The following is a 19,458-nucleotide window of genomic DNA, read 5'->3' on the forward strand; positions in this document are numbered from 1 at the left end:
CTTCCTTTTTTTTTTTTTTTGCTGTTGACAATGTCTTGAGACTCTGTAGCCACCATGCTGGATATTTCTTTGACCTGACACTGCTCTCATTGGCAACACATGCCATGAATAAAACCTCTCATTTACTGGCAGTGGTTACCCCTGGGGGTCAGAAGCATCCCTTCTCCCCAGGAAGTTGTGCCTCAGTTTCCCTGGAGTGGTAATGGAAAAATGAGGGGTTGGGGGATGAGATGGCAGAGACACATGGGACCATGTGAGATAGAACTGTGCGGTTCGAAAAGGATAAACTCTTAGCTTCTATCCTCGTCCTAGTTGAGAATCATTGCTTTATGAATACGAGTGAACAAAAAAGATAGTAAGATGCAATGAGTAAAAATATTTGACTTGAAGTCAGTAACAAAAAACACATCATGAACCATTGTTGTGTTTTCTTTATAAGAAATGTATGCCTCTGGGACACATTGATATCACCTGGAAACAGCCTCATTCATGGTAAGTGAGTTAAGGTCTGTGATTTTTAGTACACTATGAAGGAATGCTTTCCTGGTTTTATTCTAACCAGTGAGTGTTTATTCATGGGTTATAAATGAGTATCTGGCTATCTTGCTGAGGGTAGCTATCCAGCTAGCATAGAATAGTCTTTATTTTGTATTCTATTTGGAAAATATGACATGGAGATTCCTTTTTAGGAATTAGTTGCAAAGTATTTGAGCTCAGTAGAAAGGAGGTATTTTAAAGAATTATACCTACCTATAAAATAAAAGTTAACCTTATAAGAACAAGAAATACGAACAATGCCACTTAAATATTATTCCTTTTAAGACTGTTTTTCCAATTGGTGTCCAAGAGAGCCCTTTTTCCTGTGATGCTGTTGAGAGAAGGCTCCATGCTCCAGTACATTTGGGTTAAACATAACTAGGTGGATTCTTTTACAGAAAGATTTTTCAGTCTTTTTTTGTACTGATACACGTTTTGAAAGTATAGTTATTTCTCCATTTTATTTGATCGCAAATTGTTTTTCTGTGAAGAATTAACAACTCTTAAAGATTTACCACATACTGGTTTAAGGCTTTAATTGTATTAAAATGCAGAGGATCTTGGGACAGCTAACTCCTCACCTTGTAACGGGTCATTTTCACACAACTGTAGTTGAGTTTGTGACTTACCTGACACGAACTTGTGACGAGGCTGTCTGGGCGGGAACGAGGAAAGGGTAGATACTTGTCCTGGTGGGCATTAATGTGCTGGCTGAATGGATCATTGAGAAGCTTGGGCTCCTCTGCACTTCTAGCGAGGCAGCGTAACTGAGCTTGGGCTTAACATTTAAACTTCCTGCATGTGTTTTCATATTGAGATTATGGATAAGAACCTTTTTTCTGTCATTGCTTGGGATCTTTTTTTAATACTTGGATCATGATTACAGAAATTAAAATGAAAAATTTGTCAGTAGTTTCTGTGTTATTTAAATGTACATTTAAACCTTACCAGAATTGTCAGGATAGAAATTGTCTGGGAAAGACGTCTGGTGTTTTCCTTCTTCAGGTTTCACATGCCACGATCATGGCGCCACGGTCCTTCAGTATGCGCCCAAACAGCAGCTCCTAATATCTGGGGGTAGGAAAGGCTGTGTCTGCATTTTTGACATCAGGCAGAGACAGCTGATGCACACATTCCAGGCACATGACTCCGCTATTAAGGCTCTGGCTCTGGATCCTTGCGAGGAATATTTTACTACAGGTTCAGCAGAAGGGAACATAAAGGTGAGTTGGTGCAAGAAGTTGGAAGGTGCTGAATATTATCTGTAGATGCTGTCAAGACTGGGGAACAGAAACTCCCCTGCACTCTTTGGTCTCTCTGTCTTTTCTAACAACTTACCCTTTGTGTTTTTACTCTTTTCCAACAGGTTTGGAGGCTGACGGGCCATGGCCTGATTCATTCGTTCAAAAACGAACACGCTAAGCAGTCCATATTCAGAAACCTTGGGGCTGGCGTCATGCAGATCGACATCATCCCAGGCAACCGGATCTTTTCCTGTGGGGCCGATGGCACACTAAAAACCAGGGTGTTGCCCAGTGCTTTTAACATCCCCAACAGAATTCTTGACATTCTCTAGACTTCAGGATCGGGGCTTTATTTTTATAAACATTTCAATTAAAATACACTGTAGTAACGAATAGGCATTTCTGCTTCCCAAGCAGCTGTTCACACACTGAAAACAATGCAGAGAATCTCTGTGTAGAATCTGAGGCTGACCCAAGCTGAGCGTTGCCCATACAGGTTGGTAGAATGACTGTGCATGTACCTTGTTATCATGCTGACATACTTTAAAACAAAACAAAACCCTAGTGTTGTATGAAGGGTAGCTATTCTTTACAGCCTTTAGCGAACCTGATTCAGAAAACATTTGAGGTTAGAAAGTTAGCCTGTTAGTAAGTTATAATAATGGGAAGGACCTTTATACCAAATTAAGGAGGAACATGTTGCTGGTTCAGGTTTTTCTTCCTAGTCTTACCACTGATGGAAGCATGCCCGCAGGCTCCTGTGTTCAGGGAAGGATAGTCACAAGGTGTGAGCAGCTCTAGATCACCAGGAACCTTTTCTGCTGTGGCACAGGGAGCAGTGACTAGTTCTCTGCTGGAAGAGGTCATTTCCATTCTTCCCTGCTGATTATTTTTCCTGTTAGTGTTTTTACTGAGCTAGTACTGTAACTTGCAAATGAGTGCAAATTTAAATGCAACGTTTTCCTTACAATTTGCACACTCACATTTTTTTGGACTGCTAGTTTTTCTATTTAAATATCTGCCTTCATGTTAGGAATGTAATATGTGAACATGACATATTTGTAGTTGACCAAACATACCAGTTTAGTACTTTTTCTTTCAGGGTTAAACACCCGCCACATTTAAGGCTATGTTGAAACTACACCAATAGAGCATTTCATATCATAATTTAAATGAATGTTGGGCTTTTTGTGGCCAGTTAATAGTTGATGAGATTGGTGATATTATTTATTACCACAGCCTATTGTATAAACTATGCAGAGTTAAAATATTATTTGCTTATAAATTATTAGCCAGTGTTGTCATATTTTGATGTACCTCCTTGGTTATGACCAAAAAATGTTCTTGAGATATTGAAACCAATGTCTGTGTGTTTAAATGTTTACCAGCAAATTGTCTCATCATGTTAATGAGAATGTTTAATGCCTGTGTGGTAAATAGTAAAATATAATGGCATAAAAGCACCTTTCTCTGAAGGCGATGTGATGTTCGGGCTGTGAAATACATATGTAAAAGAAAAATAAATGTTATTTGTTAGAGTTTTACCTTAGTTTGGTCTGGCCTTCTTTAAAAGTATTTTTAATTTGAGTAAATCTTTGACTGTTAAAAGAATTTTTAAGCTACTAGGCTCTTCATTTATTCACAGATATTTACTGAGTACTTTCTGTAGCAGAAGCCATTCTAGGAAATGGGATGCAGTGGTGAGCCAGACAGAAGGCACTCAGCACTGGGATTTAGTTGGGTAAGAACTAACGTGACTGTACCTTGTCTCGCTTATTGAATTAAATGCTGATTTTGGTGCTGACCCTGGTGAAGGAGCTGAGCTGGGAATAGTGCTTATGTGGAGTCAAGGTGAGGGAAGGAGGATGTCTGAATACATAGAAACACAAATTTGACAAAAAGTACAAATATATACATACACTTACCACAGTTTAGTATGCAGTAACCTGTGTGTGTTGCATCTTCTCCATCTTTGTATCTATTATACTAAAGTAGTACAGCCAATTCAGATGATCTGCAAGAGAATAGAATTTTGAAACAAATTCAGACTTTTGCAGTAGCTGCCACCTTCTTTGAGCTGTTGCTTTACAGTAATCTGGCATATGTCATAATACTTTGTTTTTAAAAAGTTTCAAATACATTTTTATAAGTTCTAGGTTTGTAAAAAAAGTGAGCCAATACTCGAGTTTCCATTTACTCCCCACCCCCCACCCCCCGCCGTTTCCCTTACTAAGGTTTTGCATTTGTGTGATATTTGTTAGTACTAATGAACCAGTACTGGTGCATTAACTAAAGTCTGTGGATTATATTACGCTTCACCCTTTGTGCTGTAGAGTTCAGTGGGTTTTAGCAAATGTATAATATCATGTATCCATTACAGAATCATACAGAATAGTCTTCATTGCCCTGCAAGTCCCCTGTGTTCATCTGTTCATTCCTCCCATTTCCCCCAATCCCTGGCAGTCACTGATCTCTCTACTGCCTTTCCTGGAACGTCCTATACGATTGGAATCCTATACGATGCAGCCATTTCAGATTGTCTTCTTGCACTGAGCAATATGCGTTAAAGTTCTTTCCTCTTTCTCTGGCTTGGTAACTCATTTTTTGAAATCACTGAATATTCCATCTATGAATATCCTGGTTTGTCCATTCACCTTTCAAGGACATCTTGATTGCTTCCAGTTTTTCAAGGTGCTATAAACATTTGTCTGCAGGTTTGTGTGTAGACCTAAGTTTTCAGCTCTGTTGGGTAAATACCCAAGAGTGAGATTGCTTGATCTTATGGTAAGACTGTTTAGCTCTGTGAAAACCTGCCAAACTGTTTTCCAAAGTGACTGCACCAATTTGTATTCCTACCAACAGTGAAGGAATTCTGTTGAGAGTTCCTGAATTCTGAGAGGTCCTGTTTGACATCCTCATCAGCATTTGGTGTTGTCAGTGTTTGGGATTTTAGCCATTATAGAAGACATTACAGTGGTATCTCATTGTTTCAGTTTGCAGTTCCCTAATGATACAGGATGTTAAACATCTTTTCATCTGTGTGTTTTCTTTGGTGAGGTGTCTCTCCAGCTCTTTTGCCCATTTTTTAATTGGGTGGTTCTCTGTTGAGTTTTAAGAATTCTTCATGTATCTAGAATGCAAATTATTTTATCAGGTATGTATTTAGCCAGTATTTTCTTCCAGTCTGGGGCTTAGCTTTTCATTCCCTGAAGGGTGTCTTTTGCAGAGCATAAGTTTTTAATTTTAATAAATTCCAACTCCTGTTTTGCTTTCACGTATCATGGTTTTGCTGTTATGTGTAAAAACCGATAAAAAAACCCGAACAATGTCAACTAGATTACCTGCTTTCTCATCTTCTAGAGTTTTTATATTTAGGTCTATGATCCATTTTGAATTGTTTTTAAAGACCTGTGTCTAGATTCATTTTTCTGCTTGTGAATGTCCAGTTGTTCTCACACTTTTGGAAAGACTAATCTTTCTTTCTCCACTGAATTGTCTTTGCTCCTTTGTCAAAGATCAGTTGACTGTATTGGTGTAGACCCATTTCTGGACTCTATTCTGCTGATCTATTTGTTCTTTTGCCAGTACCATACTGTCTTGATTACTGTAGCTGTGTAGTAAATCTTGAAGCATTTTCTGCACCTATTGATTTATCTGTGATTTTTTTTCTTTAGCCTACTGGTATGATAGATTATGTTAATTGATTTTTAAACATTGAACCAGTCTTACAAAAAAACTAGAATAAATCTCAATCATGGTTTATAATTCTTTGTATGCGTTTCTGGATTCAGTTTGCTAATATTTTATTGAAGATTTTTTTCCTCTTTGCAAAATAGAGAAATCCGTCTGTAGTTTTCCTGTCTTGTAACGTCTTTAGCTGGTTTGGTATTAGATTAAGACTGGCTTCATAGAATGAGTTCAGAAGTAGCTCTGTTTCAGTTTTCTCAAAGATTTTAAATAATAGGTCTCATTTCTTCAAATATTTGATAGGATTCACCAATGAAACCATCTGGGCCTGGGGCTTTCCTTTTGGAAGGTTATTAATTGTTGATTCTCTTTCTTTAATAGATATAAGCCTATTAAACAGATACTTCTTTCTCATTTTGTGAGTTCTGGTATGTCATATCTTTCAAAGAATAGGTCCATTTCATCTAAATTATCAATTTTGTGGGCATAGGTTCTTAATATTTATTTTCTTTTTAATATACATGGGATCAGTAATGAGGACCCCTCTTTCATTTCTGATATTAGTATTGTGTCTTTTATTTTCTCAGCCTAGCTACAGCTTTATCATTTTTTTTAAAAAAGATTTTTTTAAGGAATCTCTACACTCAGCCTGGGGCTCGATCTCATAACCCTGAGATCAAGAGTTGCACACTCCACTGACTGAGCTAGCCAGGTGCCCCTACAGGTTTATCATTTTAATTGAATTTTTCAAAGAGCCAGCTTTTGGTTTTGTTCACTTTCTCTATTGATTTCCTGTTTTTAATTTCACTGACCTCTATGCTAATTTTTATTTTTCTTCTACTTTTGATTTGCTCTTATTTTTGTAGTTTCCTAAAGTAGAAACTTAGATAACTGATTTTAGATCTTTTTTTTTAATCAATGCATTCAGTGCTGTAAATTTCCGTCTAAAAGCAATGCTTTTGCCAAGCCCCACAAATTTTGATGTTATGTTTTCATTTGCATTGAGTCCAACATATTTACTCTCTTTTGAGACTTCTTTGAGTTGTGGTATTTAGAAGTGTGTTTAATCTCAAATATTTTAGAATTTTCCACCTATCTTTGTCATTGACTTCTAATTCAACTTCATTTTAGTCTGAGAGCATACTCTGCTTGATCTCTATACACTGACATTTGTTAAGGTGTGATTTACAACCCAAAATTTATCTTAGTAAATGTTCCATTTTTACTTGAGAAGAATGTGTATTGTTGTTAGATGATCTAATTTTTAAGTGTCAATTAGGTCCAGTATTGGTGGTGCTGTTAAGTTCAACTATATTCTTACTGATTTTTCTGTCAATTACTGATAAAGGGGTGAAGCCTCCAACTATAGTAGTGGATTTAGCAACTTCTCCTTTCACTTCTGTTAGTTTTTGCCTCCTATATTTAGATGCTGTGCTGTTAGGCATGTTCATGTCAAGGACCATGGACTCCTTTAGCATGTCATGTTTCTCTTTATTCTTATCATTTTACTTGTTACATAGTCGGCTTTGTCTGAAATTAATAAAGCTGCTTTAGCTTTCTTTTGATTTGTGTTAGCATGGTTTAGCTTTCTCTTTCTTTTAATTGATCTGTAGTTTTATATTTTAAGTGGATCTTGGTGTTTGTTTAATCCTAGCTGTCTTATTGATTTACAGTTTACCTTTAAAGTGAGTATTGATACCATTGTATTAGTATCTATTATGTTCATAACTTTGTTGCACTTTTATCATACTCTTTTTGCCTTCTGATTTTAATTGAGCATTTTAAATTATTCCATTTTATTTTCTCTTGTTATATCAATTATACTTTTTAAAAAGGAGTTTAAGAGTTGTCCTAGAGTTTGCAGTGTACTTTTAAAACTAATCTAAGCTATTTTCAGGTAATCTTACACCACATCATAGGGAGTGCAGGGACATTATAATACAGGATTCCCAGCTGCTCCCTCCCATCACTGTAACACTGCTCTGATTTATTTCCTTGTCTGTAATCCCGATACATTGCCACTGTTATTACTTCGAAAAGTTACCTGTTAGATCAATTATGAATATGAAAAAAAAGTTTCATTTTACCTTCACATTTCTTTTCTAATGCTCTTTCATTCTCGATGTAGATGTTTCTGCCCCATATAATTTTCCATCTCTCTGAAGAACTTCTTTTAACATTTCTTGTAAGGCAGGCCTACTGGCAAAAGAGTCTCAGTTTTTACTGATATGAGAAAGTCCTTTCTTCACTTGGAAGGATAACTTTACTGGATACAGAATTCTATAGAATTCCACCCCCTACCCCACCAACGCTTTAAATAGTTCATTCTTTTCTTCCTTCCATGGTTTCTGAAAAGGAGTATGACATAATTCTTATTCTTATTCCTCTACTTACCTTAAGAAGTTGGTGGGCTTCTGATGGCAAAACCCACAAACATGTGGAGTCCATTAAGACGGGGCTCCAGGAGTTTTTAACTTGCAAGCTGGTCCATACTCAGCCTCCAGGAATTTCTTAATTACCTTTTAAGTCCTACCAGTGACTGGCTCTATCAGCTTCAGCTCAAAGTAGGCTGTCATTCCCTGTATCTGCAGCTCTCTTCAGTGTTTGGAGTGGCAGTTTACCCTGGGTTTTCACATCCAGACTCTAATGGATCTAAGAAAATATGTTGACTTTATATTCTGTGCTTTTTTCTTAAGATAAGGACAGGAATGATGACTTCCAAGCTCTGCACATTCAGGCTGAGACTGGAAGTTCTACTTCGTGTTTTTATAAGCATTATAAACTGTTTCTATAACTAAAATTTTACTGTGCCATGGTATAATTTATATAAAGTTAAATTTGCATGAGTCAATGTTACGTACCCAGAGTACTTATATATTTGGGCTCCACTGGAAATTTTAGAGGATATTGTGATGTAATTATGATGGTATTTTCTCCAGAGAAATGATGATTATTTATGGATTACTTGCTGTACACTAGCCCTGGGCTAAGCAACTTACATAGATTATTTCACTCCCAAAACAAACCTATGAAGCATTATGTCTATTAGAGATAATGCATTTTTAAAATCCCTATTTTTCAAATGAAAATAGTTTGAGACTTAGAGAATTAATTTAACTCAGTAGTATAAGGATTCTAAATTAGTTTGACTCCAGAGTTCACACCCACTTAACCCTACATTATAAACATTCCCCACAGATTCCCTGAAGCTCCTCACAGAAACATAAGCTAGGCATATATTAGTAGGCAGATCTTTGAACTCCATGGGAGATTCTTTAACATAAGCTATGTGTACACAAAAGCTTAGCACCTGAAGCAGGCAAAAACAAATCAAAAACCTTTGACTTACCTCCTACCCAAAACTCAAATCTGAGTCTTGGCTCCTATGTTGCTCCAGAGTAAAGGAGAGTATACACAATGATGAGAAGAGCCAGAGGGAAAAAGCTTGTGAGATTTTATTATCCCAATCCCTAAAGATAAATTGGCTCAGCTCCCTACCCAGGGTAGATTTCAAGCCTAAATGCTCTGAGAGAGAGATTTCAAAAGGAGGGAGAGAACTTTCTACTGTCAAAGCAGTAAGAAGTTCTAGATTTACCTGCTTACCTGAAACAAACAAAAAATATACAAAACAATGGTTCTCAAGACATAGAACATCAGGCAGTGGAGGACAGGGATCCCTCAGAGGTGAGCATTATTACTGTCCCAACTTATTACCTGAAGAAAATGTTCAGGCCACAAACAAGGAGGGAAAACCAGGCAAAGCTTGATGGTCTGTCTCAGTTAACAAATAGAACTGGGCATCTGGGGAGTGCAAGATACAGTGGGCTGAGAAGAGGGCTATGAGAGAGGTCTGTAGAATTTCCTCTTCATGTATTCAGCTGAACATGAGTCAGTGCATCTTTAGGAGAAAACTACTGGTGGCCAGGAAAAGAACCACCTGAAAGGATGAGAAGAAACAATTGAATCACACTAGGCTAGAAATAGTTCATACTCTAACCAACCAACCAGGAAACCTCATAATTCACAGGGCGTTAGGTACTCATAAGAGTTTTGCTGCAGTGGGGTGCCTGGGTGGCTCAGTCGGTTGAGCTTCTGCCTTCTGCTCAGGTCATGATCTTGGGGTCCTGGGATTGAGCCCCATGTTGGGCTCTCTGCTGAGCAGGGAGTCTGCTTCTCCCTCTCACTCTCCCTCTGTGCTCTCTCTCTTAAATAAATAAATAAAATCTCTTTAAAAAAAGAAAAGAAGAGTTTTGCTGCAGTAATGGGATGAAATTAGTGAAAGACACTGCTGTAGTCCCACCTAAGAAATCTAAAAAGGAAAGGATTAAGCTATTTTCAAACAAACTACCAACTCAGAACACAGTTCCAGAATATTTATAGGAATACAAAAAGAACCAGCAAGGTAAAATTCACAATGTTTGACATTTAATAAAAATTACCAAGCATGAAAGGAAGTAGGATAATATGAGCCAACTGAGGAGAAAATTCAATCCATCAGAAAATGGTCCAGAAATAACACAGGTGACAGAAAATGATATTAAAATAGTTGTTTTAAATACATACTATATGTCCAAGAAGAGCTTTAGACATGTTAACTGAAGAGAATAAAGCATTTTTAAAAAATCAAAACTTCTAGAAATAACCTACAGACTGCAATGTTTGAGATGAAAAATACCTGGATGGGATTCACAGATTAAACACTGCAGAAGAAAACAGTACTGACTGTGAAAATATAATAGAAATTCCCAAAAGAAACAAACCCTGGAACAAAGTAAACAGGCTCAGTGAGTTGAAGAAAACCATTAAACAGCTGAATATATGTGTTCTGGGGTTCCTACACAGAATGGGAGTAAAAAATATAATTAAAGAAAGGCTGGGATCCTAAGGGAAGATGGTGGAATAGGAGGACCCTAAGCTCACCTCGTCCCATGGATGCAACTAGGTAACACTCACATCAGCGTAAATAATCCAGAAAATGACCGGAAGACTGGTAGAACAAACTCCACAACTAAAGGTAGAGAGGAGACCACATCAAATAAGGTGGGGAGGGCAAAGATGCGCAACAAACCATGGCCATCCATGGTCTCGAGGGAGCAGGTGGAGCAGAGAAGGCTGATAAACAGACTATCACACTGGGAAGACGAATCCCCATTTCATTTGGCTTTGAAAGTGAGAGAGGCCAAATCTTGCAAGTTCTTACAACCATGGGATTTAAAGTCTGGAATTTTAAAAATCAGGCTCAGCTCTGGGAGAGCCCTAAGGGCATTAGGAAGTGGAGTCCCCACACTTAAAGGGACAACACAATAAACAGCCAGTGAAAATCCAGCATGGAAGCAGATTGAAAAATGCTGAAGGCAGAAGGGAGAGAGAGTGATTTATTCATCTGAGAATGTGGTCCCAAGAGGCAGGGATCTCAAGGAGACCCCTCCAGGAACAAAGGAGCTGGCATGCACCATTTCCCTCCCCTGCTGCCCCCCCACCCCGTTCACCTGTGGGAACCAGCCCAGCATCGACACTCACTACCTAACTTGCTTACACCAAGCCCTACCTCCCCACCCCGCACTTTGATCTCATTTTCCAAAATGACCAGCACACCCCTTATTAAAATACATCCCTCCTGGCCAGGGACCAAACACTGCCTACAACAGTCAAAGAGAGCCTCTGCAGATGACTGGACTGAAGGAAAAAGCAGCCAGGACTCAATAGCAGAACACACGCAACACACGTAGGAAACGCTGAAGCACCAGTCCCTGGAAAACAGGAGACACTGCACTGCAGGGCACTGTAGGACCTCTTCTTCATAAGAGCATTAAACTTCAAGAGCAGGAGACTTAGCTGACTTTCATAACACACAGACACAGAGACAAAATGAAGAGACAGAGAAATATGTCCCAATGAGAGAACAGGACAAAACCACAGCAAGAGACCTAAGCAAAATGGATATAAGTAAATATGCCTGATAAAGAATTTAAAGTAATGATCATAAAAATACTCACTGGCCTTGAGAAAAATACTGAGGGAAATCAGTAAGACCCTTAACAAAGAGATAAAAAAGAACCAGAGATGAAGAACACAATAAATGAAATTAAAAATACACTTGATGGAATAAATAGCAGGCTAGATGAAGCAGAGAAATGAATTCATGATCTGGAAGATGGAGTAATGGAAATTAATCTAGCCAAGCAAATGAGAGAATAAAGAATTAAGCAAAACAAGAATAGACTTAGGGAACTCAGTGACTCCAGCAAATGTAGTAACATTTGCATTAAAGTGATGCCAGAAGAAGAATAGAGAGAAAAGGGGGCAGAACATTTATTTAAAGAAATAATAGCTGAAAACTTCCCTAATTTGAGTAAGGAAACAGATATCTAGATCTAGGCGGCACAGAGATTCCCCTCAACACACACACCAAATCAACTCAGGAGTTCCACACCAAGACACATAGTAATTAAAATGGCAAAAAGTAGTGATAAAGAAAAAAATCTTAAAAGCAGCAAGAGAACAGAAGACAGATACCTACAAGGGAAAACCCATAAGTCTATCAGGCAATTTTGCTGCAGAAACTTTGAATATATCATGCCACTCCCTTCTGGCCTGCAAAGTGGTGAAAGGAGGGTACTAAATGAGAAAAATATGCAGCCAAGAATACTTCATCCAGCTAGGCTGTCAACTGAAAATAGAAGGAGAAATAAAAAGCTTCCAGGACAAACAGAAAATAAACGAATTTTCAATCACCAAACCAACCCTACAAGAAATATTGAAAGGGGTCCTCTAAGCAAAGAAAGAGCCCAAAAGTAACATAGACTAGAAAGGAATAGAGACAATATGCAGTATTAGTCACCTTACAGGCAATACAATGGCACTAAATTCATATCTTTCAATAGTTACCCTGAATGTAAATGGGCTAAATGCCCCAATCAAAAGACACAGGGTATCAGATTGGATAAAAAAGCAAGATCCATCAATATGTTGTCTGCAGAAGACTCATTTTAGACCCAAAGACACCTCCAGATTGAAAGTGAGGGGGTGGAAAACAATTTACCATGGTAACAGACATCAAAAGAAACCTGGGGTGGCAATCCTTATATCAGACAAATTAGATTTTAAACCAGAGACTAATAAGAGATGAGGAAGGACACTATATCCTACTTAAAGGGTCTATCCAACAAGATCTAACAATTGTAAATATTTATGCCCCTAAATGGGAGCAGCCAATTATATAAGCCAATTAATAACAAAATCAAAGAAACACATCAACAATAATACAATAATAGTAGGGGACTTTAATACCCCCCTCACTGAAATGGACAGATCATATAACCAAAAGATCAACAAGAAAATAAGGGATTTAAATGACATACTGGATCAGATGGACTTCACAGATATATTCAGAACATTCCATCCCAAAGCAACTGAATACACAATTTTCTCTAGTGCCCATGGAACATTCGCCAGAATAGATCACATCCTGGGTCACAAATCAGGTCTCATCTGGTACCAAAAGATTGGGATCATTCCCTGCATATTTTCGGACCACAATGCTTTGAAACTAGAACTCAATCACAAGAGGAAAGTTGGAAAGAACTCAAATACGTGGAGGCTAAAGAGCATCCTACTAAAGAATGAATGGATCAACCAGGAAATTAAAGAAGAATTTAAAAAAATGCATGGAAACAAATGAAAACAAAAACACAACTGTTTAAAACCTTTGGGTGCAGCAAAGGTGGTCCTAAGAGGGAAGTATATAGCAATACAAACCTTTCTCAAGAAACAAGAAAGGTTGGGGCGCCTGGGTGGTTCAGTCGTTAAGCATCTGCCTTCGGCTCAGGTCATGATCCCAGGGTCCTGGGATTGAGCCCTGCATCGGGCTCCCTGCTCTGTGGGAAGCCTGCTTCTCCCTCTCCCACTCCCCCTGCTTGTGTTCCCTCTTCCACTGTGTCTCTCTCTGTCAAATAAATAAATAAAATCTTAAAAAAAACAAAAAACAAAAACAAGAAAGGTAAAATACACAACCTAACACTACACCTAAAGGAGCTAGAGAAATAATAGCAAATAAAGCCTAAACCCAGCAGGAGAAGAAAAATAATAAAGATCAGAGCAGAAATCAATGAAATAGAAACCAAAAGAACAGTAGAACAGATCAACGAAACTAGGAGCTGGTTCTTTGAAAGAATTAATAAGATTGATAAACCCCTGGCCAGACTTATCAAAAAGAAAAGAGAAAGGATCCAAATAAAGTCATGAATGAAAGAAGAGAGATCGCAACCAACACTGAAGAAATACAAACAATTATAAGAACATATTATGAGCAACTATATGCCAGCAAATGAGACAATCTGGAAGAAATGGATGCATTCCTAGAGACTTATAAACTACCAAAACTGAACCAGGAAGAAATAGAAAACCTGAACAGACCCACAACCAGCAAGGAAATTGACACAGTAATCAAAAATCTCCCAACAAACAAGAGCCCAGGGCCAGATGGTTTCCCAGAGGAATTCTACCAAACATTTAAAGAAGAATTGATACCTATTCTTCTGAAACTGTTCCAAAAAAATAGAAATGGAAGGAAAACTTCCAAACTCATTTTATGAAGCCAACATTACCTTGATCCCAAAACCAGACAAAGACCCCATCAAAAAGGAGATTTACAGACCAATATCCCTGATGAACACGGATGCAAAAATTCTCACCAAAATACTAGCCAATAGGATCCAACAGTACATTAAAAGGATTATTCACCACGACCAAGTGGGATTCATCCCTGGGCTGCAAGTTTGGTTCAACATCTGCAAATCAATGTGATACACTACATTAATAAAAGAAAGGACAAGAACCATAGGATATTCTCAATAGATGCAGAAAAAGCATAGGACAAAGTACAGCGTCCTTTCTTGATTAAAACTCTTCACAGTGTAGGGATAGAGGGTACAAACCTCAATATCATAAAGGCCATCTATGAAAAACCCAGAGTGAATATAATTCTCAATGGGGAAAAACTGAGAGCTTTTCCCCTAAGGTCAGGGGATGTCCACTATCACCACTGCTATTTAACATAGTATTAGAAGTCCTAGCCTCAGCAATCAGACAACAAAAAGAAATAAAAGACATCCGAATAGGCAAAGAAGTCGTCAAACTCTTACTCTTTGCAGATGATATGATACTTTATGTGGAAAACCCAAACGACTCCACCCCAAAACTGCTAGAACTCATACAGGAATTCAGTGAAGTGACAGGATATAAAATCAATGCACAGAAATCAGTTGCATTTATATATACCAACAATAAGACAGAAGAAAGAGAAATTAAGGAGTTGATCCTACTTACAATTGCACCCAAAACCATAAGATATTTAAGAATAAATCTAACCAAAGAGGCAAAGAATCTGTACTCAGAAAACTATAAAATACTCATGAAAGAAATTGAGGAAGACACAAAGAAATGGAAAAACATTCCATGCTCATGGATTGGAAGAAAAAATATTGTGAAAATGTCTATGCTACCTAGAGCAATCTACATATTTAATGCAATCCCTATCAAAATACCATCAACTTTTTTTCAAAGAAATGGAACAAATAATCCTAAAATTTGTATGGAACCAGAAAAGACCCCAAATAGCCGGAGGAATGTTGAAAGAGAAAAGCAAAGCCGGTGGCATCACAATTCCGGACTTCAAGCTCTACTACAAAGCTGTCATCATCAAGACAGTATGGTACTGGCACAAAAACAGACACATAGATCAATGGAACAGAACAGAGAGCCCAGAAATGGACCCTCAACTCTATGGTCAACTAATCTTTGACAAAGCAGGAAAGAATGTCCAGTGGAAAAAAGACAGTCTCTTCAACAAATGGTGTTGGGAAAACTGGACAGCCATCTGCAGAAGAATGAAACTGGACCATTTCCTTACACCACACACAAAAATAGACTCAAAATGGATGAAAGACCTAAATGTGAGACAGGAAACCACCAAAATCCTAGAGAAGAACACAGGCAGCAACCTCTTCGACCTCAGCCACAGCAACTTCTTCCTAGAAACACTGCCAAAGGCAAAGGAAGCAAGGGCAAAAATGAACTATTGGGACTTCATCAAGATAAAAAGCTTTTGCACAGCAAAGGAAACAGTCAACAAAACCAAAAGACAACCGACAGAATGGGAGAAGATATTTGCAAATGACATATCAGATAAAGGGCTAGTATCCAAAGTCTATAAAGAACTTACCAACTCAACACCCAAGGAACAAATAATCCAATCAAGAAATAGGCAGAAGACATGAACAGACATTTCTGCAAAGAAGACATCCGCATGGCCAACAGACACACGAAAAATTGCTCAACATCACCTGGCATCAGGGAAATAAAAATCAAAACCACAATGAGATACCTCCTCACACCAGTCAGAATGGCAAAGTTAACAAGTCAGGAAACGACAGATGTTGGTGAGGATGCAGAGAAAGGGGAACCCTCCTACACTGTTGGTGGGAATGCAAGCTGGTGCAGCCATTCTGGAAAACAGTATGGAGGTTCCTCAAAAAGTTGAAAATAGAGCTACCCTACGACCCAGCAATTGCACTACTGGGTATTTACCCCAAAGATACAAATGTAGTGATCTGAAGGGGCACATGCACCCCAATGTTTATAGCAGCAATGTCCACAATAGCCAAACTGTGGAAAGAGCCAAGATGTCCATCGACAGATGAATGGATAAAGAAGATGTGGTATATATACACAATGGAATATTGTGCAGCCATCAAAAAAAAAAAATGAAATCTTGCCATTTGCAATGACGTGGTTGGAACTAGAGTGTACTATGCTAAGCGAAATAAGTCAATCAGAGAAATAACATGTATCAATTGATCTCACTGATATGAGGAATTATTAATCTCAGGAAACGAACTGAGGGTTGCTGGAGTGGGGGGTGGGAGGGATGGGGTGGCTGGGTGATAGACATTGGGGAGGGTATGTGCTATGGTGAGTGCTGTGAATTGTGCAAGACTGTTGAATCACAGACCTGTACCTCTGAAACAAATAATACATTATATGTTAATAATAAAAAAAAATATCTGAAAATCCTGCCAAATCTGGCATCGTGAACTAAAAGTGAATTAAAAATTAAAGGATAACAATCAGAAATAAAACAAAGAACAACAAAACCCCTACGTCCCCCAAAAGTCAAAACTTGTTGATTCAAATTCTTTTGTTTGCTTATAATAAAAGCAGTATATTCTCATTGCAGAAAATAATGAGAAAAATCCTATTAGGAACACTCATAATCCCACTAACCCAGAGGTGGGACAAAACTCAAAAAACCACTTTGTGTCTCAGTTTCAAATCCTTCTCTGTGCAAGTACACAGACACACACGCACATACACACATGCGCTGGTATTAGTGAATGCTCTTTTTGTACCTTAGTTTTATATCCATATTGTGTTCTATTTTCTGGATAAATCATAACTTAGTTAACCAGTCTCCTTTTTTAAGACATTAAAAATTATTTCCAGCTTCTCCCTAATTCATATGACACAGGGCATGTATAATTGGCTGAAAATAAATTAGAAATAAGAAGGCCAAAAAGATTTTACAGCAAAATAATTATCAATATGTGGAAAATCCAATAACTGGGGCTATTCATTGGTGATCAATTTCTCATTTTCTAAAAGAAATTTTCATTTTTTTTAAAGGATTTTATTTATTTGACAGAGAGATAGAGAGAGAGCAGAGAGGCAGACAGAGGGAGAGGGAGAAGCAGGCTCCCCGCTGAGCAGGGAGCCCGATGCGGGGCTCGATCCCAGGACCCTGGGATCACGACCTGAGCCGAAGGCAGCGGCTTAATTGACTGAGCCACCCAGGCGCCCCCGAAATTTTCATTTTCACCAGAGTTTTTTATGACCATTACAATAAGAATAGTTAGCTAGAAGTTCTTAGGCCTTTATATGTATCAGTGTCAGAATTTAAACTAGATCAGTCTTAACTGAATGCTTTTTGACTGAGTAGTTTTTAACCACATTGTTGACCACTGGCAAGTAGGCATATTTTAGCACCTTTTCTGACTAACAGGGCCTTTCCTCCTGATCTGTTCATATACAACTAACAAAAGATTTTCATTATTTTCTGTTTTTGCTCTGGTCATATGAATAAAATTCTGTTTCCTTGCTTAAAAACAAAACAAAACAAAGTGCTGAAAGGAAAAATCTTCAGCCAAGAATATTCTATCCAGGCTATCATTCAGAGTAGAAAGAGAGAGAGAGTTTCTGTGGCAAACAAAAACTAAAGGAGTTTATGACCAGTAAAACAGCCCTACAAAAAAATGTTAAAGGGGACTCTTTGAGTGGAAAAGAAAGACCATAAATGGGAGTATGAAAAATAAGTGTATCTGTAAACATCAGTCAAGGGATTCACAAAATAAAAGGATATAAAATAGGACACCATATAACTAAAAGATGAGGGAGGAGAGGAGTAAAGAATGAGTTCAAACTTAAGCAACCATCAACTTTGTATAGACTGCTCTATGCAGAAGATGTTATATACAAAGCTAATGGTAACCACAAATCAAAAATCAGTAATAGATATGCAAAATATAAAGAGAAAGGAATCCAAGTATATCACTAAAGAAAACCAGCAAACCATGAAGGCGAACAAGAAAGGATCAGAGAAAAACTACTGAAACAACCACAAAACAAGTAACAAAATGGCAAAAATACATATGTATCGATAATTACTTTGAATGTAAATGGACTAAATGCTCCAATCAAAAGACATAGAGTGGCAGAGTGGATAAAAAAAAAACAGCAACAACAAAAGACCCATCTATATGCTGCCTACAAGAGACTCATTTCAGACCTAATGACACATGCAGACCAAAAGTGAGGGGATGGAGAAACACTTATGCAAATGAAAGTGAAAAGAAAGCTGGAGTAGCAATACTTATATCAGACAAAATAAACTTTAAAATGAAGACTGTAACAAGAGACAAAGAAGGCATTATATAATAACAAAGGTGACAATCCAACAAGAAGATATAATAATAAATATTTATGCACCCAACATGGGGGCACATAATACATAAATCAGTTCATAACAAACATAAAGGAACTAACCGATAGCAATACAATAATAGTAGGGGCCTTTAACACCCCACTTGTATCAATGGACAGATCCTCCAAACAGAAAATAAATATAGTGGCTTTTAATGAGGAATTGAACCAGATGGACTTAACAGATATATTCAGAACATTCCATCCTAAAACAGCAAGAATACACATACTTTTCACATGCACATGGAACATTCTCCAGAATGGATCACTTGGTAGGCCACAAAAGAAGTCTCAACAAATTCAAGAAGATCAAATACATAGTGGTTAAATAATATGCTATTAAACAGTGAATGGGCCAACCAAGAAATTGAAGAGGAAATCAAAAACTCATGGAGACAAATGAAAATGAAAACACAAAGGTCCAAAATCTTTGGGATGCAACAAAAGCTGTTCTGAGAGGGAAGTTTATAGCAATACAGGCCTACTTCAAGAAGCAAGAAAAATCTCAAACAACCAAACCTTACACCTATAGGAGCTGGGAAAAGAATAAACAAAACCCAAAACCAGCAGATGGAAGAAAGTAATAAAGCTTAGAGCACAAATAAATGATAAATAAATAAAGAATAGGACAGATCAATGAAACCAGGAGCTGGTTCTTTGAAAGGATCAACATTTGCTAAATCTTTAGCCAGACTCATAAAAAAAAAAAAAAAAAAAAAAAGGAAAGAGAAAAAGAAAGAAAATGTGAACAAAATCAGAAATGGTGGTGAAATAACAACCAACACCACAGAAATAAAAAAGGCAAGAGAATGTTATGAGCAATTATATGCTAAAAATTGGACAACCTAGAAGAAATGGATAAATTCCTAGAAACATCTAACTTACCAAAACTGAAGCAGGAAGAAACAGAAAATTTGAACAGACTAATTACCAACAATGAAGTTGAATCAGTAAT

The 19,458-nt window shown here is 37.6% G+C and overlaps 1 protein-coding gene across 7 annotated transcripts in view; it reads left to right on the forward strand.

Moving 5' to 3' along the window:
* The window catches only part of DMXL2 (Dmx like 2), a 147,321-nt gene extending 143,996 nt beyond the window's left edge, over positions 1–3,325 (forward strand). For all 7 annotated transcript variants that reach the window (XM_036116616.2, XM_036116615.2, XM_036116619.2 and 4 more), the window contains 3 exons: positions 440–492; positions 1,543–1,760; positions 1,904–3,325. In XM_036116616.2, the coding sequence (XP_035972509.1) occupies positions 440–492; positions 1,543–1,760; positions 1,904–2,113 (481 nt within the window). In that variant the 3' untranslated portion in view covers positions 2,114–3,325. The remainder of the gene's footprint in view (positions 1–439; positions 493–1,542; positions 1,761–1,903) is intronic.
* Positions 3,326–19,458: the final 16,133 nt, after the last annotated feature.

The sequence above is a fragment of the Halichoerus grypus genome, chromosome 8 (assembly GCF_964656455.1).
Source record: "Halichoerus grypus chromosome 8, mHalGry1.hap1.1, whole genome shotgun sequence".
NCBI lineage: Eukaryota > Metazoa > Chordata > Mammalia > Carnivora > Phocidae > Halichoerus > Halichoerus grypus.